The 21,605-nt window shown below is 34.2% G+C and overlaps 1 protein-coding gene across 1 annotated transcript; it reads right to left on the bottom strand.

Moving 5' to 3' along the window:
- Positions 1 to 251: 251 nt before the first annotated feature.
- Positions 252 to 21,570, bottom strand: LOC128240410 (uncharacterized). The gene is made up of 6 exons (XM_052957050.1): positions 21,505 to 21,570; positions 5,228 to 5,292; positions 4,388 to 4,483; positions 3,725 to 3,823; positions 2,611 to 2,696; positions 252 to 381 (listed from the first exon to the last, which is right to left on the bottom strand). Exons 2-6 carry the CDS (start codon positions 5,253 to 5,255, stop codon positions 304 to 306), a joined length of 387 nt encoding a protein of 128 aa, XP_052813010.1. The 5' UTR covers positions 5,256 to 5,292; positions 21,505 to 21,570; the 3' UTR covers positions 252 to 303.
- Between the last annotated feature and the right edge of the window lie 35 nt (positions 21,571 to 21,605).

The raw sequence follows: 21,605 nt of genomic DNA, 5'->3' as shown, positions 1-21,605 counted from the left end.
AAAGGGAGGTAATTGCATGATGACAAAAAAAAAGATTCCATACGGGTACTTTTTTATCTTTGCTGGCTGTGGATTTCCCGAATGGCTATTTTTATCTATTTAACTTGGATGGGAGAATAAGTCATCTAACAACGTTAATACATATATGCTATTTCAGTTCATATATATATATATATATATATATATATATATATATATATATATATATATATATATATATATATATATACATGTGTGTGTGTTATTCAGAAGTTGGAAAGTGCAGTTTTTTGAGTATCGGTCTTTGATGTGGCCTCTCGCGGTTTAACTCTGGTTTTCATCACCATAGTTTCTCCATAGCTTCCTCATCAACCGTCTGCATATGTTGTTGGTTCCCCTTTGCTACCAGTATGCAAACAAAAATTGTCATTAATTAACAAAAGTAGGGTGGGTGCTACTTAAGTGGCAGCTGGCGCATGCATATTATTTAAGATTTTTCGTGAATACGAACTGATATTTCGTAAATACGTAATAATATTTTGTAATGATGAAATACATTTCGTGATTAGATCTACAAATTTTTAAATCGTATTTTTGAAATAAAATTTTGTAAATACGAAATGATATTTCGAACTTACGAATTAAATATTTATCGTAACAAAAAAAAATAACAATAAGTGTCGGATTTCACTTAAAGCTGCACTCTCACAGATTTACCATTTTTACTACTTGATTATTCTTTGTCTTGGAATGAGCAAATTTGTGCGTAAATGAGGTTGTAACTGCCATACGGTGGGAAACATCCATGATCTGGGTTGATATATGCTATCAAATGGCTAATTATAACACACTTCCTATAAGTATAGGGCATGGTATACGAACCGTTTATCTAATCTCAAATGAGAAACCAATGGACGAATGTACCACTCTATCCTGAAATCAGAATGATATAACACCACAAGCCATGTGAATGTTTACAATCAAGATTGCTGACCAGAGCAGACCTCATTAGCGCGATTAACCATACCTCCTCTGCTAAATAGGCTTAATTGCTGTCCGGTAGGATATTTGGGGTCAGGCACCCCGGCCTTAAAATATAAAAATCTGCTATCTATTGTTCTGTCAGTAGTATAATTATTCTGGATTTAATGGATTTTCGCAAAAATTGGCTCGTTTCGAGACAAAAAATAAATTAGTTGTCAAACGTTCAATAAGTGAGAGTGCACCAAAATAAAATTGTATGTGCATGGATATAAGTTAGTCAATGCAAAACCAAAAAATGTAGGTGAGTATTTCAAACCCTTTTTACCAAAAGTGGAAGTAAATATCAGAAAATCATATTTGGAGTAACTTCCCCTTGTATAAAATTTGCAACTTCGTATTGCAGGCAATTTTAAGAACAACTTTCCCTCAGGTAAAATTATAATGTTCAACGGCTACTTTCTTGATAAGATCATTTGATAAGTAATTGTCCACTTTCTTCACAAAACCTTTTAAAAGGATAATGAATTTGCAATATTTTTCCATACTGAAATTAGGAACATAATTTTCGGAGCCAGAAGTACATAATTATGATAACTATTATACCCTTGTAAACTTTCAGATTTGATGATTTCATTGATCATCTTTCATAAAATTATAGCAAAATTGAAGTACTTGTGTACCCCATATTGTTTTGAAATATTTAACATTGAATCTGTACGAAAAATACCATTACTCTTTTGACAAATAGGTGTCAGATCCATACCCCTCACACTATGAAACAAAAAAGTCAGCTGTGTTTCCCCTAAACTACTTCGTAAAAGGTAAGTCATTTGAAAAGAAGAAGGCCAAATGAAATGTATAAATTAAACAAGTTCATGTTAAAAGGGCTACTTCCATAGCAGGTAAATACATTTAAGTTATGACTGATGTTACTCTATTGTATCAAATAATGTTTCAATTTGAAAAAGAGTCTTAAAAACTTAGTAGTTTTAAAAAAAAAACACACTTAAACACAAGAAACACCACTGATTGTTATCAAGTGGCCTTAAAATAATTAATTGTCTCCGAATCGGCTGATTTTGGCATGAATAACTTCAATTTAGTCATATGAGACAATTTACAACAGAACATATCTCCATTGTTTGGAAAACTTGCGGAAATGAATTAAAGCACAATTAAACGCTCATTTTCGAACGTAAGTATAAAACACTGCGATATTATTCGATTTAGTGATAAAAATATAGAGTTGAATTCTGATGTTTATTGTGAATTCTGGTGTAAAATGGGTGTTCTGGTGTAAAATGGGTGTTCTGGTGTAAAATGGGTGTAAAATGGGTGTTCTGGTGTAAAATGGGTGTTCTGGTGTAAAATGGGTGTTCTGGTGTATAATGGGTGTTCTGATGTTTATTGTGAATCCTGGTGTAAAATGGGTGTTCTGGTGTAAAATGGGAAATTTAGGTATAAGAGATGGCCATTGAGATTAATTCTTAGTAAAAAATAATTTGATTTCTCCCCGAAAAGCATTAAAAAACACGTTTTTTTTTTTTTTCGGACAATTATTAATTTCATAACCATATCAAATCTCACAATAATTTAATCTTAAGTTAAAAAAAACTTATTTTCACAAAATGACTATAAAATACATACCTGTATTTTATAAAAAAAGATCTGTGTTGATACCGTCAGAAGCTCCAAAACACCGAGTAACAGGATATACCACGGAAACATCTCATCTGAAACGAAATGCCAAACGATTAATGCATTAATCAGGGAGAGAAATCACGTAACTTGAGAGGGATTCGCACATGGGCCAACGCGGGTCGCAACCGATGTAAATAGCATGTAAGTGATGTTAATTTCTAAATCACGTTTTTGACAGGAAAGATATTTACATATTGCTTGGCCTATTAAAGACTAATGCTAAATGCTACTTTTGCTTCTACACGTATGAAATATTTTAGATTTGCCTGTTTTTTAACGATGCGACCCAAAATTTAAACAGCGTTATTTCGTTCTACTAAATTTCGCCAAGTTGAAATTCTTATTTGATCGTTAATTTATAGATTAAAAGGTGCACAATATACCCTGCACTTGTCAGATGCATTTTCTCAACTTTAAAGAATTAAATAGATATTACGTTAAACTCATTTGACATTAATGATCACCACCATTAAGAGCATATTGCCTGTGTACAGATTCAAAGATTTTAGCGATATATATGCGCCTTTTAACTAGATAATCTGTGGCCATGTAGCTATAAGTTCAAGACCCCGTTTATAAAAGCTAATAGTTATTCAACCTGTACACAAACCATATGTTTTTTTTTTGCTTTGAACCCTCAAGTAAACTGACTCAAACACTATATTGCATTTTACAAAAGAAATGTGCTGTTGTTCCATGTTTCTTATTTGTGACTGTTTGTGTTCTATGTCTTTGGTGTAGACCCTGTACCATGAAACGGGGTTTATGTTTAAACTTTCGACTACGGTACTTGTCATTGTAGATTTTCATATCAATATTGCAGCTGTAATTCTATTGTGCCCATTTGAATATAGTATAGTCAAACAGATATAAGATCACAATCGAGTTCTTTTCCTTGATAGCAACCAGAAACTACGTACTTTCCTAGAGTCAGAGAACACGTTCCTCTATTGTGCCTCGCACCCACAATGTGTTGTCAGTCTAATTTAATTAAACAACCCGCTGTGTTTATGATACTTTACATGATATCACGAAAACCATGAAGTGTATATAAGTATACCTGAACGGTAAAGATGAACCCTTGCCGAAACACAGGAGGCAATGAACAGGAGAAACGACCATCCCGGGAGGGCCCAGTTCAAGCATGCTGACCTATTGACTTAAAATGTAAATTGTATTCTAATAATTTTTTGAGCCGTAATCATGTTAAATTTGGACGCCTGATGCTATATAAAAGCGGCATTATTTGAAAGGACATCGTTTGCTTATACTAATTGATACTAATTGATGATCGTTATGCCAAAAGATATGAGTTCTTGCATTTTGGTTATTTGTACAGAAATCGGACGTAGTATCAACTACTTTAAAATCTTCCAGGTATGTTATTTGTTTGCAATATTTGTGTCGGTATATTTTTTACATATTCCTTTTTCGAAATGATAGACTTACTTATTATATGGGGTAACCCGGCAACTAGATTTCACATTAGTGTCCAACATTATTATTGACTTTTAAATACTGTGCGTTTCAAACATTCAAACTTTATAATTCATAAGCAAAATAAATATTTTTATTTGAACAGACCTAACCACCTTAAGTATCATCACTTTATTCACTATGAATTACAAAATATCCGTATAAAGTGTTAACTTATTTATATGTATGCGTTGAATAAAGAGTCCATCATTGATGTTAACAACACCCAATTAAAACAAAGAGTTACCTGTGCTAAAGCGAACGTTTATCATTATGCACAGAACTCCTGACAAAATGCTCAGAAGTATTACTACTAAACACACAAGTGCCAGTTTCCATGATTCTGAAAAAGACAAATTACAGCAATGGAGGTAACGCAAATACAATTAATACCCTTATACAACCATATTTGATTAATGTAGACATATTCTAAAGTGACTATATATGTCCATTTCTAAATGGAAATGTGCTTTGGACAAAACGGAAGGCGTTAATAATGTGCCAAGGTTGTAATGCCATTATGTATTGTAAACTTCTTGATGCTTGTATGGTCAGTGTGTTGTTCTATTTACAAATACGTTTTGTGTCTCTCGATCATAGTCGTAAGGGCCTTACCTCTTTCCACTTAACATGGTTTTTATTTCGACGGGTAGACGCGAAAAGGTTATTTCTTCTTATTTATTCAATAATTTGCATTATTGAATACTGTGATTGTCCTTGTAGTTTTCATTCTATTACTAAAGTCATATATCGAGGGGAGAAAGCAAAAAAGTTATATTTTCTTCTTTATTTAAAGTCACTTAGAACCTTTTCACATTCACCCTCAGTATATTAAAAATACAAGTTTGTGCTTTAAATGGTACTTTCAAACTTAAACATTTCTTATCAAATTTTACAAACACCAAGCATGTCATTTTTATAATTTATAATGAGATTTTGGTCAACTAATAGTTTTGTTTTCGTATTGGCTTATGACAGCACCTTGTAATATCACAATGCGATAATCTCTACCAATCACATGAACGTAAACAAGTATATTAATTGAATACTGTTCGTATAAAACTGAAAGTAAATGTAATTTAAATACCAAGCAATACTCCAGATGCCGCAGTCATGGTTACCTCTTGCTGAAATACTGCCTGGTGCTGGAGACTTATGAAATATATAAACATGATATGACATCAAACGTGATTAAACAATTTTCGTCATACAGAACCTTTAGTGTGGCCATCTGTGTATGGATTTTATAATGTTTGTGTTTGGACAAAGGCATACATATGCTGATAATGCCAATAAGCTGAAACTGTTAAAATGGTTTTTAAATTTCTTCAACGATAGAGAAACGATATTCATGTTGAATTGGTTGAAAATAAAATTGGGAAATTGTCGAACACTTTAAATCAGTATTATTAACACTTTGATGACGGTGGTGCACGGTTGTACGCTTCCTTAATGCATTTGGCATGCGACAAGATAGTATACAGTATAAATTATCTTAACCTTCCGATTCATCTGATTAGAACAATAACAGCTGACTACTTATACACCAAAATAGATGTAAAGCAGATTTGAAAAAAGCCTTAATATTGTAATTACTGAGATACACATAATAATCTCAAACGTTTAAGAAGATTTATATTTTACTAATTGACTCTGTGAAAATGTCTACATCGATAAAATAGTATAGACGACTTAAACAATAACAAACGATACCACTTCTAGTAAACCCAAACTGAAATAATAGGGCTGTTGCATTGACAAACACATAATATGTCTTATTAAATGACTTGTTTCAGGAATCCCAAGCCAAATCAATCTTCTACGTCGAATAGTACTCAACTGGAGGATCCCAGGAATTCGAAACGTATTTTTTAAAAATGTGGAATATTTGAGTACTCGGAAACTTCTATACAGGACGTGAATTATGTGTTTAAGTACATATTTGTTAACAAAAACGCAATGCGTTATCAAACAAAGTATTAACACAATAACAATATATTGATAAAGGGAAGAAGCAAGTGAAAAAAAATATTTCCGAAAACTACAATACGTATATTAATATTGGTGCCCTACTCTAGCCCAAAAATATCCACGTATACTCTTAAAAGAAAGTTATACGAGTGTTTAATGGTGCTAAAGACTTTAAAGGACATTTGGATGTCAAAAAAGAAGAACAATTGTTCTGAAATAGGAACACCACTCTTACCAACGAGTTTGAGGTTTTGAGCGTCGCCAGGGTAACGTCGACAAGATATTTAGCACGGAATTGAACTAATATTAATGAGAATAAGCTAAACGTGTACATTTTTATGCAAACACATTTGATAATGTTGCACCCAAAAGTCGATGTGTTTATTAATAGCTTATTGTGTTTCCCAAACATTCTGTTTTACATTAGGTCATTTATGATATTTTCATTTGCAATTTTATAATAATCTACATCAATACTCATAGTTTGAAAAAAAAACACGTCTGTATTTTAATATATATCCATTCTACTACGATCAAATGCAAGGGACATTGAAAATACATAGATATATATTTATAAGAGGCTAACTTCTACCATTTACTATTATTTTTTGTCATATCTTTCGTAGCTTTTAATTATTTTAAATACATTTATTAATCGCAGATACTGTAATCGTTAGTAATCGTTAGGTAATGCCATACCTTTAAAATTTTATTTCATACCTTAGTAGTATAAAACACATGTAAGATCCATTGAATGACAATTGAAGCAATTGTTTTAAATTGCAACCATTGAGGTGTTTATTTTAAAATCCAATTGCATATATTGTTAAAACTAGTTTAACTAGTCAATTATATAACTGCAATGGTTAGCTTTGATATTTTCTGAAAACTGGATGACCTAAATTACGTGGTTCTTAAATAATCATTTACGTCAAGTATTTATTATTACATAGGTACATTTATAGCGTTATTTATAATGGCTTAAAGGTAGTTGTTAAAAATTCCGCAAAATGAGCATATGTTTAGTTGAGATTCACCATTGAAGCTATATATTTTTCTTTCATGAAATATGGTTTTAACAGTGAAATAACAACAGTGAAAATATCAATTTGATATTTTCACTGCAAAATAAGGAGTGAAAATATCAATTTTCAGAACTACTTTTAAAATCCTTTGTTGTTAATGTACTTGCCTTGGTCAAAACAGAACACTGGACTTCAGTAATTATGTCAAAAAATGTTAAAAAAGGAAAAAATATTTTATAAATTTAGATAAATATATAATTGGAAATTAACAACTTACCGTTTATTACCGGTTATCCCGTTTATCAAACATTTTACTGATCTTTGAACTGAATGTTCGAACTTTGCTTTCATTCCAAACAAATTACAGACAAAAACAACTGTTCAAACATAAATAAAATTTTATAGCAGCGTTCAAATGTATTTGGAAAAATTCCGCAAAATGGGCATATGTTTAGCTGAGATTCACCATTGAAGCCATATATTTATATTATTATTATTATGTTATTATTAGCATATAAAACAGTTACTTAATTCATCCTAAAATCCAATTAAGTGCATTGTTTACACAGAAAGCGAAACAGCTTTCACTTTACTCATATTATACGTTACATGATTTAAAAATAATACTTAATGCGATTGCATACAAATCCAATACATGTACACAAGTTTAGCTCAGATTCGCCTTAGCAGATCTTTACCGATTTATTATATTTTAATATTTTGCAAATTAAAGTTATACGTTCAGCGGTAATTAGAAAAATACGTGAGCATAAATAAAATTAAAATGTTATGATATACTAGTTCATATCATATTCATTTGATGTTACATTTCAATTTTTTATAAAGAAAACTCGCATTTGTTGATATTTTGGAGATCAAAGATATCAACTTTCGAATTACCCGCCACAGTTCGTAGCCGTTCGTAGACAGCTTCGGAATCGATCATTTGCATAATACATGAATGAAGCGCCCGTATGTAAACAACCGATACGGGCGATAGCGACTTTCATTCAGCTACCAACATGATCAAAAGAAATGTTTCTACCAGTTACTCTTGAGGTTAGAGCGTTATTTTATTTTACTTCTAACCGACTTTTTAATGAGGTAACGAACGAACTTGCATTTTATTGTTTATATTTTCTAAATTCTACCATAAATCAAAAGGCATGTCTACAGTAACTGAAGTGGGTGGGGTAAAATTAAGTTAATATTCAATCGCGCCTAATTTATCATAGGTATCGTACAGTATTATGTTTGGAGCAACGCATACTTGTAAGTAAACGTGCATTCGATTTCTGGACCATTAATTCATGATTGATTGACTTATTTCTATTGTAAAAAAGATGAAACTAAAAGTAAATCACGTAGTGATCTGCATGGGTGTCAGGTAGATAATTTACTGTACAGTATAGATAAAATTCTTATTTTTGTATTTTCAGTCACCTCCAAGCATTCCCTTATTATTTTTGTATTTTCAGTCACCTCCAAGCATTCCCTTATCCCAAATTGATATTAAAAGAGAATGTTGATGAGCCTGATCCGTCGATTCAAATACCATAACACAGCCAACCCCCCCAAAAAAAAACAGCGTAAGTTTATAACACGTACATCATCTTAGAAATCCATTTTAAATGTGTATTTGAATGTACTTGAATGATGCAGAGAATTAAGAATCCAAAACTAGATCACTCTATAATTTGACACTTCACATAAGTGAAACCACAAGTTGATCAAGTAATAATTAATATGTTGGGGGGGGGGGGGAGGACACAATTATGTTTGGTGGGTACTCCTTTCCATATTGTTTTTTATATTGTATATTTTAAAGCTGAATTCTCACTAATTGACCGTTTTGACTTCTTATATATTATTTGTCTTTAATTGCCATTATACTTCCCAAATGTTCTTCAAGTTTCCAAAACATGTCAGTATTTGCAATTGAAATGTGAACATGTAAGAATTATGCAACAGTCAATTGTAACTACGCCCCCAATCCCCCCAGGTCCGGCGAAATGGGCCGTGTTTTACCTCCAATGTGAACCTGGGTGAATGCGGTGGTTTTGTCTAGTGCTTAAATTGCGGGGAATGAGCCTTACCTTTGATCCCCGTGGGTGCAGTTGCATTTGGTGGGGATTTTACCAGCAGTTCAGGGATATTTTCTGGACCTAAAGTCAAAGTCCCTGCTTTCCGCACCGGTGGGGGGGGGCATGGTTACAACTAACTGGTTTGTTGTTTTGGAATAAATGTAAACAAGTTGATCAATAATGAGAGTCAGCTTCAGGGCTTTTTCTACAGTACCCACAGCTGCGACTATCAGACCCATTCCCAAAGCAAAATATACAATATTTTTTCCCAATCTTCAGAAAAAAATCCTAGTCAAACAAAGGCAAAAAAACCAAACGTTTTTATGGAAGTCTTTTTACCTGTACTGGCTCATTCAGCATCCTAATTAACCATGTGTTATGTAATCTAAAGTTTTGGAAATATATGAAATCAGAAATTATTGATATTCATCACATTCAGAGATCGATCAGTATGAAATATTTTGTGTCATGATTTATTGCTAAAGATATTTATACCCCAAGTATTGATATTTCAGGCATTTAAGGTCTTTTGAACGGGAAAATAAACTTATTTATAAAAAATTCTCTATTCGCAGGAGACTGAAAGTCTTGTTTTTTTAACTGTAAAATTTCCCTATTTAGGAATATTCGCGACTCAAAATTCCCAAAATGTCTAGTGCCTTTTGCCAAACAAAGCGCTGCGCTATTTTAAAGGTACAATTTTACTTGTAATATTATTTATTATCTTTAGAAACAAGTGAGCAAGCTGACAAAGCTGCAACTTCAGGGAGCAATTATAAGGGTCATCAAGATGGAACCAGGATTCATGATGCTCGTATTAGAGGTGCTGGACCAGAGTCTGAGGAAGGGAGTAGAACTCCAAGCTGGTTTGAGTGTGCTTCAACTGCCGGGACATTTCAATGCAGAGTTGAAAAGTTTGTTGTCGCCGGGAGGCCAGTCTTTCTCAAACTGCTGTAAGAACCTTATAGAAACTAAAATTCAGTATAGATCTAAGACATGAGTGTACCTAAATGTTAAATGAAGTTGATATTTATGAACAATATTATAACATTTCATGTGAATTTAAAAGCTGGTTTTACATTATTTAATACTGCTAATGAGTTCTTGAAAATTTGTACTGAAAAATGGATACTTGACAACTCATTTGCATGTTTGTACTTCATAGGAAGTCTAGTGTTGTATTTTTCTAAAAAAATATGGTTTTAAACATCTTAACATGCATGTAGTCACACACAGGCAGACCAAGGTGAATTGTTGGCATGTATGAAATATGGGCAGTGTTATTTTATAAACGTTTAAAACTATTTTATATGCTGGCAAAGTTTGTATATACTAAGTTATTAAAAGCACTCCTGTTTAGGTGAGTGCTGAGAACTTTCTTGAACATTCGTACTGAAGTAAGTATGACTTAATACGGTAGTAGCACATCACTGGATATTTCTTATTTTTAATCTTAGTATCTGTGAATTATGCCACTGACTTTTGATAAACCTTCCCTCTTTCAGGACTCTGACCTCCTTGTTTTGAATGAAGAAGTTCTAACCCTTGCCCATTTGATGAGGCAGGATTTCTTGTGTTCATTGATGAGGAGGACCAGGTGCAACCCAACCGCTACTAGGCGACTTATATTGTGTTCTGACACAGAGTTATTTTTGGGCTGGTGACAAGAGGGCTATTCCCTTATGTTGTGTGGAGAGTCCAGGAAACCTTCCCGATTCTCTAAGAACAATACACTGGCCTTGTGCAAAGGAGGGTTCAGTAGATGAACACAATTTTTGCAGACGGATCGTATCTGTTCTCTTGATTTTCTTAAATATTAAAATATGATATAAACAATATCAGGTCATTTTTGTATACTTTTGTGAATGACTTGTTATTTTATAAATACTGATTTGTACTGTCTTTGGTTGCTAAACTGTCATTAAGTAATTATCTCGTTTCAATTTGAAAGCCAGAAAACCTGCATGTTATATATACTCATGTTATTGTTTATATTTATGCCCCCTCCGAGGAAGAGGGGTATATTGCATTGCACATGTTGGTCGGACGATTCGCAGCTTTGTTGGTAGACCAAAGCTTGTCTAAGTGATAACTCAACAACTGAAGGTCAGATGGTTATCAAACTTGACATGAATGTTGGGCCTGACCAGTAGATAACCCTATTGATTTGAGGGGTCATCAGGTCCAAGTTCAAGATCACAGTGACCTTTAATGGTATAAAGTTGTTAAAGCTTGTCCGAGAAATAACTAAAAAATACCTGAACGTACGGTATGGTTATCAAATTTGACATGGAGGCTGGGCCTGATTAGTAGATGACCCCTATTGATTTTAGGAGTCATTGGGCCAATGGTAACAGTCACAGTGACCTTTAAGTTGAAAAGGTTAACAAAGATTCTCTGAGTGATATCACAACAATGTCTGGCCCTATGATCATCAAACTTGACATTGAGGCTGGGTATGACCATAACTGATTTAAGGAGTCATTGGCCCTAAGTGACGAAAGTGCGTTAAGAATGAACGAGTGATAAATCAACAATGCCTGCACCCATGGCTCTCAAACATGATAAGGGAATTTGGCTTTACCAGTAGATGGTTCATTTTGATTTCAGGGGTAATCAGGTCAAAGGTGAAGGTTACAGTGACCATGAAAGCATATTCGTGTGATTACTTGACAATGCCTGCACCCATGGTTCTCAAACTTGCCATCTAGGTTGGGGGTGACCAGTTGATGATCTTATAGATCTTGAAGTCAGAGGTCAACCTATATGCATGATTAAGTATTTTGTCATATTTACTTATTTCCTGCTGCTGAAAGGATATATTTTTATCTGCAAATATCAGTCATCATCTGAACATGATTTAGAACTTTACTTACTATCCTCACACTTTGAACGGTCATAATCTTAAAACTGCCGCAAAGGCATCCAATGTCAATGACAAGTCAGCTGTCATTTCAGTCTTTGCATATTTAATTCAATTTGCGGAATAAGCCTGACAACTTGGCGCTCCTCAAGGGGAGGGGGTTCATATGTTTGACAAACATCTCTTGTTTTTCTGTTTAAAAGCGCTTTCAAATGACACTCAAGCAATATGTCTGTTTGAATCCAAATTTCACATTTTATCTTTAAAATGTGTCATACCTTTCTCAACCTTGTTTAGAAATAATAAAATGGACCTAAAGCAGGTTCAATTTTGATACAGCCCATTTCTTAAGTAGAACAAAGATTAATGCAAAAAACCACATTCCCACAAAGAAGTAAATAACTGAAATAAAACCATGAAGATCCCACAGTTTGTTGACTTCTTCTTGATTTAAAAACTCAGATCTTATATATCCGATAACTTGTGTAAGCAAAATAGTAAACAAGAGGGCCAAATGGCACTGAATCGCTCACCTGTCATATATTGCACATTCTTCCATTATATACAAGTATTAAAAACCTAAGCCAATGAACACGGGGCGTGGCCAATTTTGACCCCAGGGCTAAAGTTTGGACAATCTTAATAGTGGTCCAATAAACAATGCTTCATACCAAATATCTAAGGCCTTCGCCTTTTGGTTTCGGAGAAGAAGATTTTTTAAGTTTTCATCATATACATATATATAAGGAAACCCATGACCGCCCGGGTGGGGCCATTTTTTGACCCCAGGGCCAAAGATTGAACAATATTGGTACAAGTCAACTAGATGATATATCATGCCAAATATCTAAGCTCTTGTCACTACTTGATTTTACGTGCGTATCTATATATGTATATTTGTTATTAATTGTTGTATGTGGCCCATATTGAAAATTGGTATGTGCACTAAATATGTTATCCAGTTTAAATTAAGACGTTACTTGTCTTTGTGAGTTCGGAGAAGATTTTTTAAGTTTTCACTATAATACATATAGAGAAAACCCATCAGCCCCGGGGTGTGGCCAATTTTGACCCCAGGGCCATAATTTGAACAAACTTTGTAGAGGTCCACTAGACGATGAATCATGCCAAATATCTAAGCTCTGTCCAAGTAAGTTCAGAGGAGAAGATTTTTGAAGTTTTAACTATAAACATATAGAGAATACCCTAACCCCCCGGGGCGGGGCCAATTTTGACCCCAAGGCCATAATTTGAACAATCTTTGTATAGGTCCACTAGACGATGAATCATGCCAAATATCTAAGCTCTAAGCAACATAAGTTCAGAGGAGATTTTTGATTTTTTTACTATAAACATATAGAGAAAACCCATGACCGCCCGGGGCGGGCAAATTTTGACCCCAGGGCCATAATTTGAACAAACTTTGTAGAGTTCCACTAGACGATGAATCATGCCAAATATCTAAGCTCTAGCCCAAGTAAGTTCAAAGGAGAAGATTTTTGAAGTTTTCACTATAAACATATAGAGAATACCCATGACCCCCCGGGGCAGGGCCAATTTTAACCCCAGGGCCATAATTTGAACAATCTTTGTAGAGGTCCACTAGACGATGAATCATGCCAAATATCTAAGCTCTAGTCCAAGTAAGTTAAGAGGAGAAGATTTTTGAAGTTTTAACTATAAACATATCAAGTATACCCATGACCCCCCGGGGTGGGGCCAATTTTGACCCCAAGGCCATAATTTGAACAATCTTTGTAGAGGTCTTCTAGACGATGAATCATGCCAAATATCTAAGCTCTAGTCCAAGTAAGTTCAAAGGAGAAGATTTTTGAAGTTTTCACTATAAACATATAGAGAAAACCCATGACCCCCCGGGGCGGGGCCAATTTTGACCCCAAGGCCATAATTTGAACAATCTTTGTAAAGGTCCACTAGACAATGAATCATGCCAAATATCTAAGCTCTAGTCCAAGTAAGTTCAGAGAAGAAGATTTTTGAAGTTTTAACTATAAACATATAGAGAATACCCATGACACCCCGGGGCGGGGCCAATTTTGACCCCAGGGCCATAATTTGAACAAACTTTGTAGAGGTCTACAAGACGATGAATCATGCCAAATATCTAAGCTCTAGTCCAAGTAAGATAAGAGAAGAAGATTTTTGAACTTTTAACTATAAACATATCAAGTATACCCATGACCCCCCGGGGTGGGGCCAATTTTGACCCCAAGGCCATAATTTGAACAATCTCTGTAAAGGTCCACTAGACGATGAATCATGCCAAATATCTAAGCTCTAGTCCAAGTAAGTTCAGAGAAGAAGATTTTTGAAGTTTTAACTATAAACATATAGAGAATACCCATGACCCCCCGGGGCGGGGCCAATTTTGACCCCAGGGCCATAATTTGAACAAACTTTGTAGAGGTCTACTAGACGATGAATCGTGACAAATATCTAAGCTCTAGGCCAATTAAGTTCAGAGGAGAAGATTTTTGAAGTTTTCACTATAAACATATAGAGAAAACCCATGACCCCCCGGGGCGGGGCCAATTTTGACCCAAGGGCCATAATTTGAACAATCTTGGTAGAGGACCATTTGGTGATCCTACCTACCATATATCAACGGCCTAAGCCTTGTGTATTGGGAGAAGAAGATTTTTAAAGTTTTTCCTTTTGGTTGCCATGGCAACCAGAGTTCTGCATGGAATTGAATTCTTTGAACAACTTTGATAGAAGACCACCCAAGGAACATCCCTATGAAGTTTTATTAATATTGGCCCAGCGGTTAAGGAGGAGATGTCTTTTAAGTAAATTGTTGACGGACGACGCACGACGGACGCCGGACAAAACGCAATCACAAAAGCTCACCTTGTCACAAAGTGACAGGTGAGCTAAAAAAGAGCTGCCTCTGTATGCACCCGAAGAGTTGTTCGGGATGGTCAGTATGTATGATTTGCTGGTATGTGACAATTGCTCCTTAAGTGCTTATTATATTTTGAAAGTTAATATAAACAGATGAATTCTTGAAAATGCTAGTCAATTTACAAAATACCCAACCACAACACTGTTCTGAAATGGTCTTAAAAACGTTTGTTTAGGTTAACATCCCCAAAATTATAAGGCAGGTAAGGTAGAGATGTTATTCAAAAAAATGCTCTATCTTGTGATTGTTGTCATTTCTCGCAAACATCACTATTTCTAGCCAGTGTCACTTATATAAAACTGTTGTTACGGAGCTATATAATGTCAAAAGTTAATGAGAGTTAATGTTTAAAAGAAATACTAATGTTGGCCCAGTTATCTAAAAGCAACTTGTCTACATGTTGTGTTTTTTTTTCTTTAACAGAAAGATTCCATGAAAAACAAAAGTTTAATTTGACATTTTGTTTATTTTTGAGAACTTCACCAAAATAATCATCACATATAAATCAATATACATGTATGAAGTTCAACTTTCAAAGTATCCTATGTGCTTTTGATATACCCTATTTTCAAAGGGTTTTGGTCAAGTTCCATCCACTTTAATATAAAATCAAACTTTTTTTAAATACTTAAAATGCGTTAGCATGTCGCAGGTAACACGACTTATAAAGCTGAAGAGAACAAATATACACACAAATTTACATGATTGCGAGTACATATTTTGCTTCTAGTACCCAAGTATTTCTTAAGAAGTGACCATATTTTTTACCGTATGTGACAAACTTGATCTCCCTTAACATTTCATCAAGGTGAACATTCTCACTAAGTTTGAACACATGTAATCTTACAAAGCAATATCAAGGTTTGATTCACAATGAGACCATTGTCATTAAGTTTCATGAATATTGGAGCACACAGTAAACCTCTAGAAATGTCTCTTATTAAACCTAGATTCTTGCTCGCTGTACAATTCCCTTCTTGGTTAAGGTGATAACTGTTCAAGGTGGCTAGAGATTTGTCGAGGATAGTGCTTCTCCATAACAGCCTTTCTACCCATACCGAAAAATTGTTGGTCAAGTGACACATGAAGATCAGTTACTTCAGCGACTCTGTATGGATAGGTCTTTTTTCTTTCACTGCGTTTACTGGGGAATATTGCCATCCTCTTCTATTGTTCCATGCACGGTTTAGTCTGCATACAAAACAAGAAATGTTTCATTTACAGAATAAGAATTGACCACATCACACACACACACACACGCACAATTATCTAGAAGTAAGATAGTTATCGAAATAAATATTTCCACTTATAACCAGACTTAAAGCTGCACTCTCACAGATATACAAATTTTACATTTTTATTTTTTTTTGTCTTGCAAAGAGCACATTTTTGCGAGAATATCTGGAAACCAATAATATAAGATTGCTGACAAAAAAATCAGATGGCAGTTTTTCATATTTCCGTTCGAAAAATAATGTTAAATGCATAAACATCACTTTCTTTAACTCAAATATAAAAATCTGCTCGTTCCAAGACAAAAAAAATAAAAGTTGTCAAAACGTTCAATCTGTGGGAGTGCAGCTTTTAAGCCTGAAAATGTGATCAGATCATTTCAATTTCATGAATTATGATGCAGTTATTTTATGAAATGCTTATTCTTGTTTCCTGTATAAATAGCCTGAATTCCCTGATTTTTAATATAATAATATAAAAAAGGGTATAACTTCAAACTTCTATTAATATAAGATGTGAAAAGAGTCAAAGCTTGCTGTACATTAAATTTATTTACCTGTATACTAGATAGTATGCATCTTTGATGGAAGGTGGTTGTCAAGGACAATCACTCTGAGGGCTTTAAGGGTACTAAAGTGTTTTTTTATTGTTAAGCCATGGTGAATTCCTCTCCTCTTGGCTCAATGGCCCATGACTTTACTCATAATATTGAATCGGGGGAGGCCACTCATGCTCATCCGTCAAATGATGGAGAAGAACAGCTGAGATGCCCTTAAAATAAATAGCATTTCATTTTATTTTCATTTATCTACTTATATCATCAATAAATGTTACATGTTAATTATCAATATTATAAATACTTAATCAATATACCAACATATACTTCCAAGCTCAAATCACTGCATTTTCATGACACAAATATCAGGCCTTATTTGATAAAAAAGATATCAACCTCTTTTCTACCTTTTCATGATTTTTAAAGCTGCATTCTCACCTATGGACTGTGTAAACATATTTTATTTCAATTTTTGTTTTGGAATTCATTAGCCACTTTTTAAGCTTATATCATGAAACCAGTGATATAAGATATGCTGACAAAAGAGGTGAGTGCAGTTATTTATACTTACTTTCAAAAAGTATGATGTTTTTTGCCTAAAAGCCTTTCTAACACTTATGAATAGAAAATGAGATTTTGGAGTTGATAAAACGCTGCCTTTGATTTTCTATATTTGAAAAGTTCGAATGATATTTTTTATATTTGCAAAAAAACTGTACTTACAGTTCACTTGGCATGTTCAAGCCAGGTTAAAATCTGTGACATCACCAGCCTCCTGACATCGGAGTCTTGAAGCGTGATGTCAAAAGATACTGAAACCCAAAATACCGTAAATTTTTATTAACTATTATTATATTATGTTTATATAGAAATTTCAGCAAATCATTTATCTTATAATAATTAAACCCTTGGTACATGTATTTTGTAGAGTTCATATACAAAACAGAAATATAAAAAGAAAAGAAATATAATTTTTTGCATTATTTTTTTGCATAAAAGATGGATGGACTACCTTTAACATGTTAACTAGTATCACATATGTACCAATTTCTATTTAAAGCCAGGTTCTTATATTATTGATATAAAAATGATAAAATATTTTTTTTCAAATGCCATTTCAATCATGAGCAGGATCAAAACAATCATTGAAATCAGACTTTTTGATGAAGAAGCCCTGATTCGTATACTTTAGCTTTGAATCAAATTCCAAACAAGCCCTACTATAAAAAATCAGAATTTGGGTAAGACCCGAGGCATTTTACCAGTGCAGGGCTTGTGTTAATTTCGACCATTTGTCAAAAGGAATGGATTTTCTTAACAAACGAATGCTTTATCACAGCTTATTGAAGGGCTGTATTTACACATTTGGGGGTTGGGCTCAGGTCCTTCAGTTAGTCAAAAAAGACATCAAATGCAATTTTTTGGTAATGAAAATATTTCAAAACAAATTACATATATTGAAATGCCAATAAATGTGCTGTATACAATTGTTCTTTTCAATTGAATTGCAGTTGCTATTGGATTTAGCTTGACTTTTTCAAGTTTTTGACGATATCTCTAACTTGCATATGATGCCAACTACCGGTATTTTGCCCTTTTAACATTTGACTTAGAAATTCTGGATTTTGCATGTAATCTTATTTTACAGTGATCCAGGCATGTTTTGCCAAAGCTTGCCAAAGGCGGATCCAGTAATTGACACAAGATTGGAGTCACTCAGGGGTTGTAACCTTTCAACGTGTGTCCCCCCCCCCCCAGAACTGAATAATTCTGGTCAGCAATGATGGCAAACGGCCAGGTTCACCCCCTAGGAAATGTACATAATATCTAGTCCGAAATGGTACATTTTGGGCAATTTATTTCTTTTTAATCCTATATAAAAATATGCCACCTGAATGACTTTCAACGAGTCGTTTGACCATTATTATTACTTAAGCGTACAAGGAAAAGATAAGAAATGTCAAAACAATAAAAAAAGTATGCCTGATTGCTTATTAGTGTACCAGTACCATTGAAATAGGCAGTAAACAAGGAAGTTATGGGGTTAGGTGTGGGGTGTGCCCCCCATATTGATATTGCAAGTGCTGAAATCCTTAATGCTTATGTACCAGTCATTTTGTAACCACAGCCCCGTAGGTCCGGGGAATAGCAGGGACTTTGACTTTCGTTCCAGCCTACCCCGGGTAAAATCCCGGCCCTGCCGGGACGACCAGTTGGTAAAATCCCCGCACCCCAGGGACCCTAGGTAAGGTCCATTCCCCACAAATTTTTGCGAACATAAAACCACCCCATTTACGCGGTACTGCGGGGCCACCTGGAAGGTAAAAGCACGCCCCATTTCCCCAGTATACCCCCGGACCTGGGGGGGCGTGGTTACAACTGACTGGTGCATTATAGCAATGAAAAAAGTCGATCATGCTGACTCTGACAGCTCTTGTTTGTTTTCGAAATAATTTTGGATTTTGAATAGGAACTTTCACTAACATTTTGGCGAATAAGTACATCCGTTCTCCAAGGAAATGGGGTATGTGCACCCGCACGAAAGTGTGTCGAAATATAGCCCTACTGACTGTTAATAAATAAACTATCAATGTTTTTCAAACATCAGGTAAAATCATAAAAATGTTAAAGATAAAACACAAACCTATCGTGATGTTTCGTTTCCACGCCCTCCATTTTCCCACTCCATTTGAAGCTTTAAATGCTATCCTTTTCTTTCAATCAATGCCTAAATAAACCATCGACGTCAATATCTTTCCTACATTTTTCATTTACCGTCGCTTTCTGATCGATTTTGGCAATCTCTGTCTGCCTCTGTTTCTCTTTTCATTTTCATCTGTCCATCTTTGTTTTGATTTGCTGACCTCATTGATTATTCATAACTGTCACGTGCTTGTGCTCCCTTTACTTTCGTAGGCTTTCGGAACTGCTCGGAATAACTCCGAGTAGGCCATAGCGGATTTTTTGGTAACCACCAAAAAATAAATATGGTCTGAAAATCGTGTTAATATCAGGCCATCGGAGTGGAATCTAGAGACGAAATTTCGCACAACGCTAAAATAAGGATGCCTTTTCACGACAGTTGTGTTATTTTTGTGTTTTATAACCAAAATTCTCGCTGAACGTACAACTTTAAGATAATGTTTTAATCTGCATGTTTTTTTTCAGTTATTATATAAAATACTAATTTAAAACCTACTGAAAACTTGCAAAGTATTATTCTAGTATAAGATCTAATATCGAAAGTGAGATCAAACCTTCACATCAATAAAATATAGTTATTGTGGAATTCCGCATGAATTTGATATTGTCAAAGTTTATTTTCAGCGAAGAAAGGTAAATATATTTACGAACTAGGACGCTGTACATGAGGCCAAATTGCTTTTTGCGTTATTCGATGTTTAGGGATAATTTACTAGGCGTGTTAATATATTACAATCTGAAGAACTGATTGATATTTTTAATTGGCATGATGTTGTATTACTACAGAAACACGGGCAAATGATTTTTTAGATTGAAATTATAATGTATTCGAATATTTTATTTTAAATCGAACTGAACTTTTAAAAACTAGTAAACGGTCATCAGGTGGAATTATTTTAGCTCGACTATTCGAAGAATAAAGAGGCCTATACTACTCACCCAAGCGTCGGCGTCGGCGTTGGCGTCACACCTTGGGTAAGGTTTTGCGTGCAAGCACACACACTATTAGGTTAATATCTCGACAACTACTAGAGGTATTGCATTGAGACTTAATATAATGGTACTCAACCATCCAACCTACTTGATTAACCAAGTTAGATAACTCTAGTTTGCATTTCATGCAAAAAATAGGCCTTTATTATTTGACTTAGATATTCTGGTTAAGGTTTTGCGTGCAAGCACACATAGGTTTATATCTCAGCAACTACTTGAGGTATTGCATTGAGACTTTATCAAATGATACTTAACCGTCCAACCTACTGAATTAACCAAGATCTGTATCTGCATAATTGGGCAAAACCTTTTGGGAAAGATGGGGACACACTATTTTTCTGTCATTTTTTAATATGAATTCAAGTGACATTACTATTTTAAGACACAGTTAAATTTCACATAAGTTTTATGATGTTTCCGTAATGTGTAGGTGTAATACTTTTTGAGCTATATGCGGATCATGATTGTTCAATCCATGTATACTTGATAAATTGTATTAACAAGTGTTAGGCAAATGCAAAAATAAATCACAGGTTCAGACTTGTCCTTGTTGACCAAGATTAATGTCACCTGAATTAAATGAGATAATGTAAAGTTATTCCTATTTTTTTAATATATTGTATATACTGTATGTTATTTGTGGAGTTCGTGTTGTTTATCCGTGTTTCTGGTTTGTTGATGTTTGGGTTTTTGTTTTTTACTTGGAGCCTGTGTCATTGAACGAGGTTTATGTATAAGCTTTCGATAACAGGACTTGTTTCTCTAGAAATTTCATAACAATATTGATATAACAATATTCGGTAAACAACTTATTATAGTTATTTAAGTACGAGAGCGGACCCGACGCCGTACAGCATGATACCTTTGATTCTTTAATTATACGCTGATGAGCAATGAGTACTAAGATGAATTTAAATACTTGTACAATAGAATGAAAAATGAATGTTTGAATGCGTTTCATATATAAACACTGAATATTTCCAATAGCAACATGAGATACAACTACTTACTTTTGATGAAGTTCTCCTTTTCAATTATTATAAATTTTAAAAGTCCGTTGCAGTGATGACTCGCTGAATGCGTTCTAAAAATGAAATCGCAAAGACGACAA

This window comes from Mya arenaria, chromosome 7, assembly GCF_026914265.1.
Source record: "Mya arenaria isolate MELC-2E11 chromosome 7, ASM2691426v1".
Taxonomy (NCBI): domain Eukaryota; kingdom Metazoa; phylum Mollusca; class Bivalvia; order Myida; family Myidae; genus Mya; species Mya arenaria.
This window is presented reverse-complemented; position numbering and strand designations above follow the sequence as displayed.

Excerpts from the sequence above, each read along its gene's own strand:
- LOC128240410 (XM_052957050.1), bottom strand. The coding sequence starts at position 5,255 with ATGACTGCGGCATCTGGAGTATTGCTTG. Across the intron at positions 4,484-5,227 it reads GGCATCTGGAGTATTGCTTG|AATCATGGAAACTGGCACTT; the intron begins GTATTTAAATTA and ends TGTCTTTTTCAG. Across the intron at positions 382-2,610 it reads TCTTTTTTTATAAAATACAG|CAAAGGGGAACCAACAACAT; the intron begins GTATGTATTTTA and ends GCATACTGGTAG.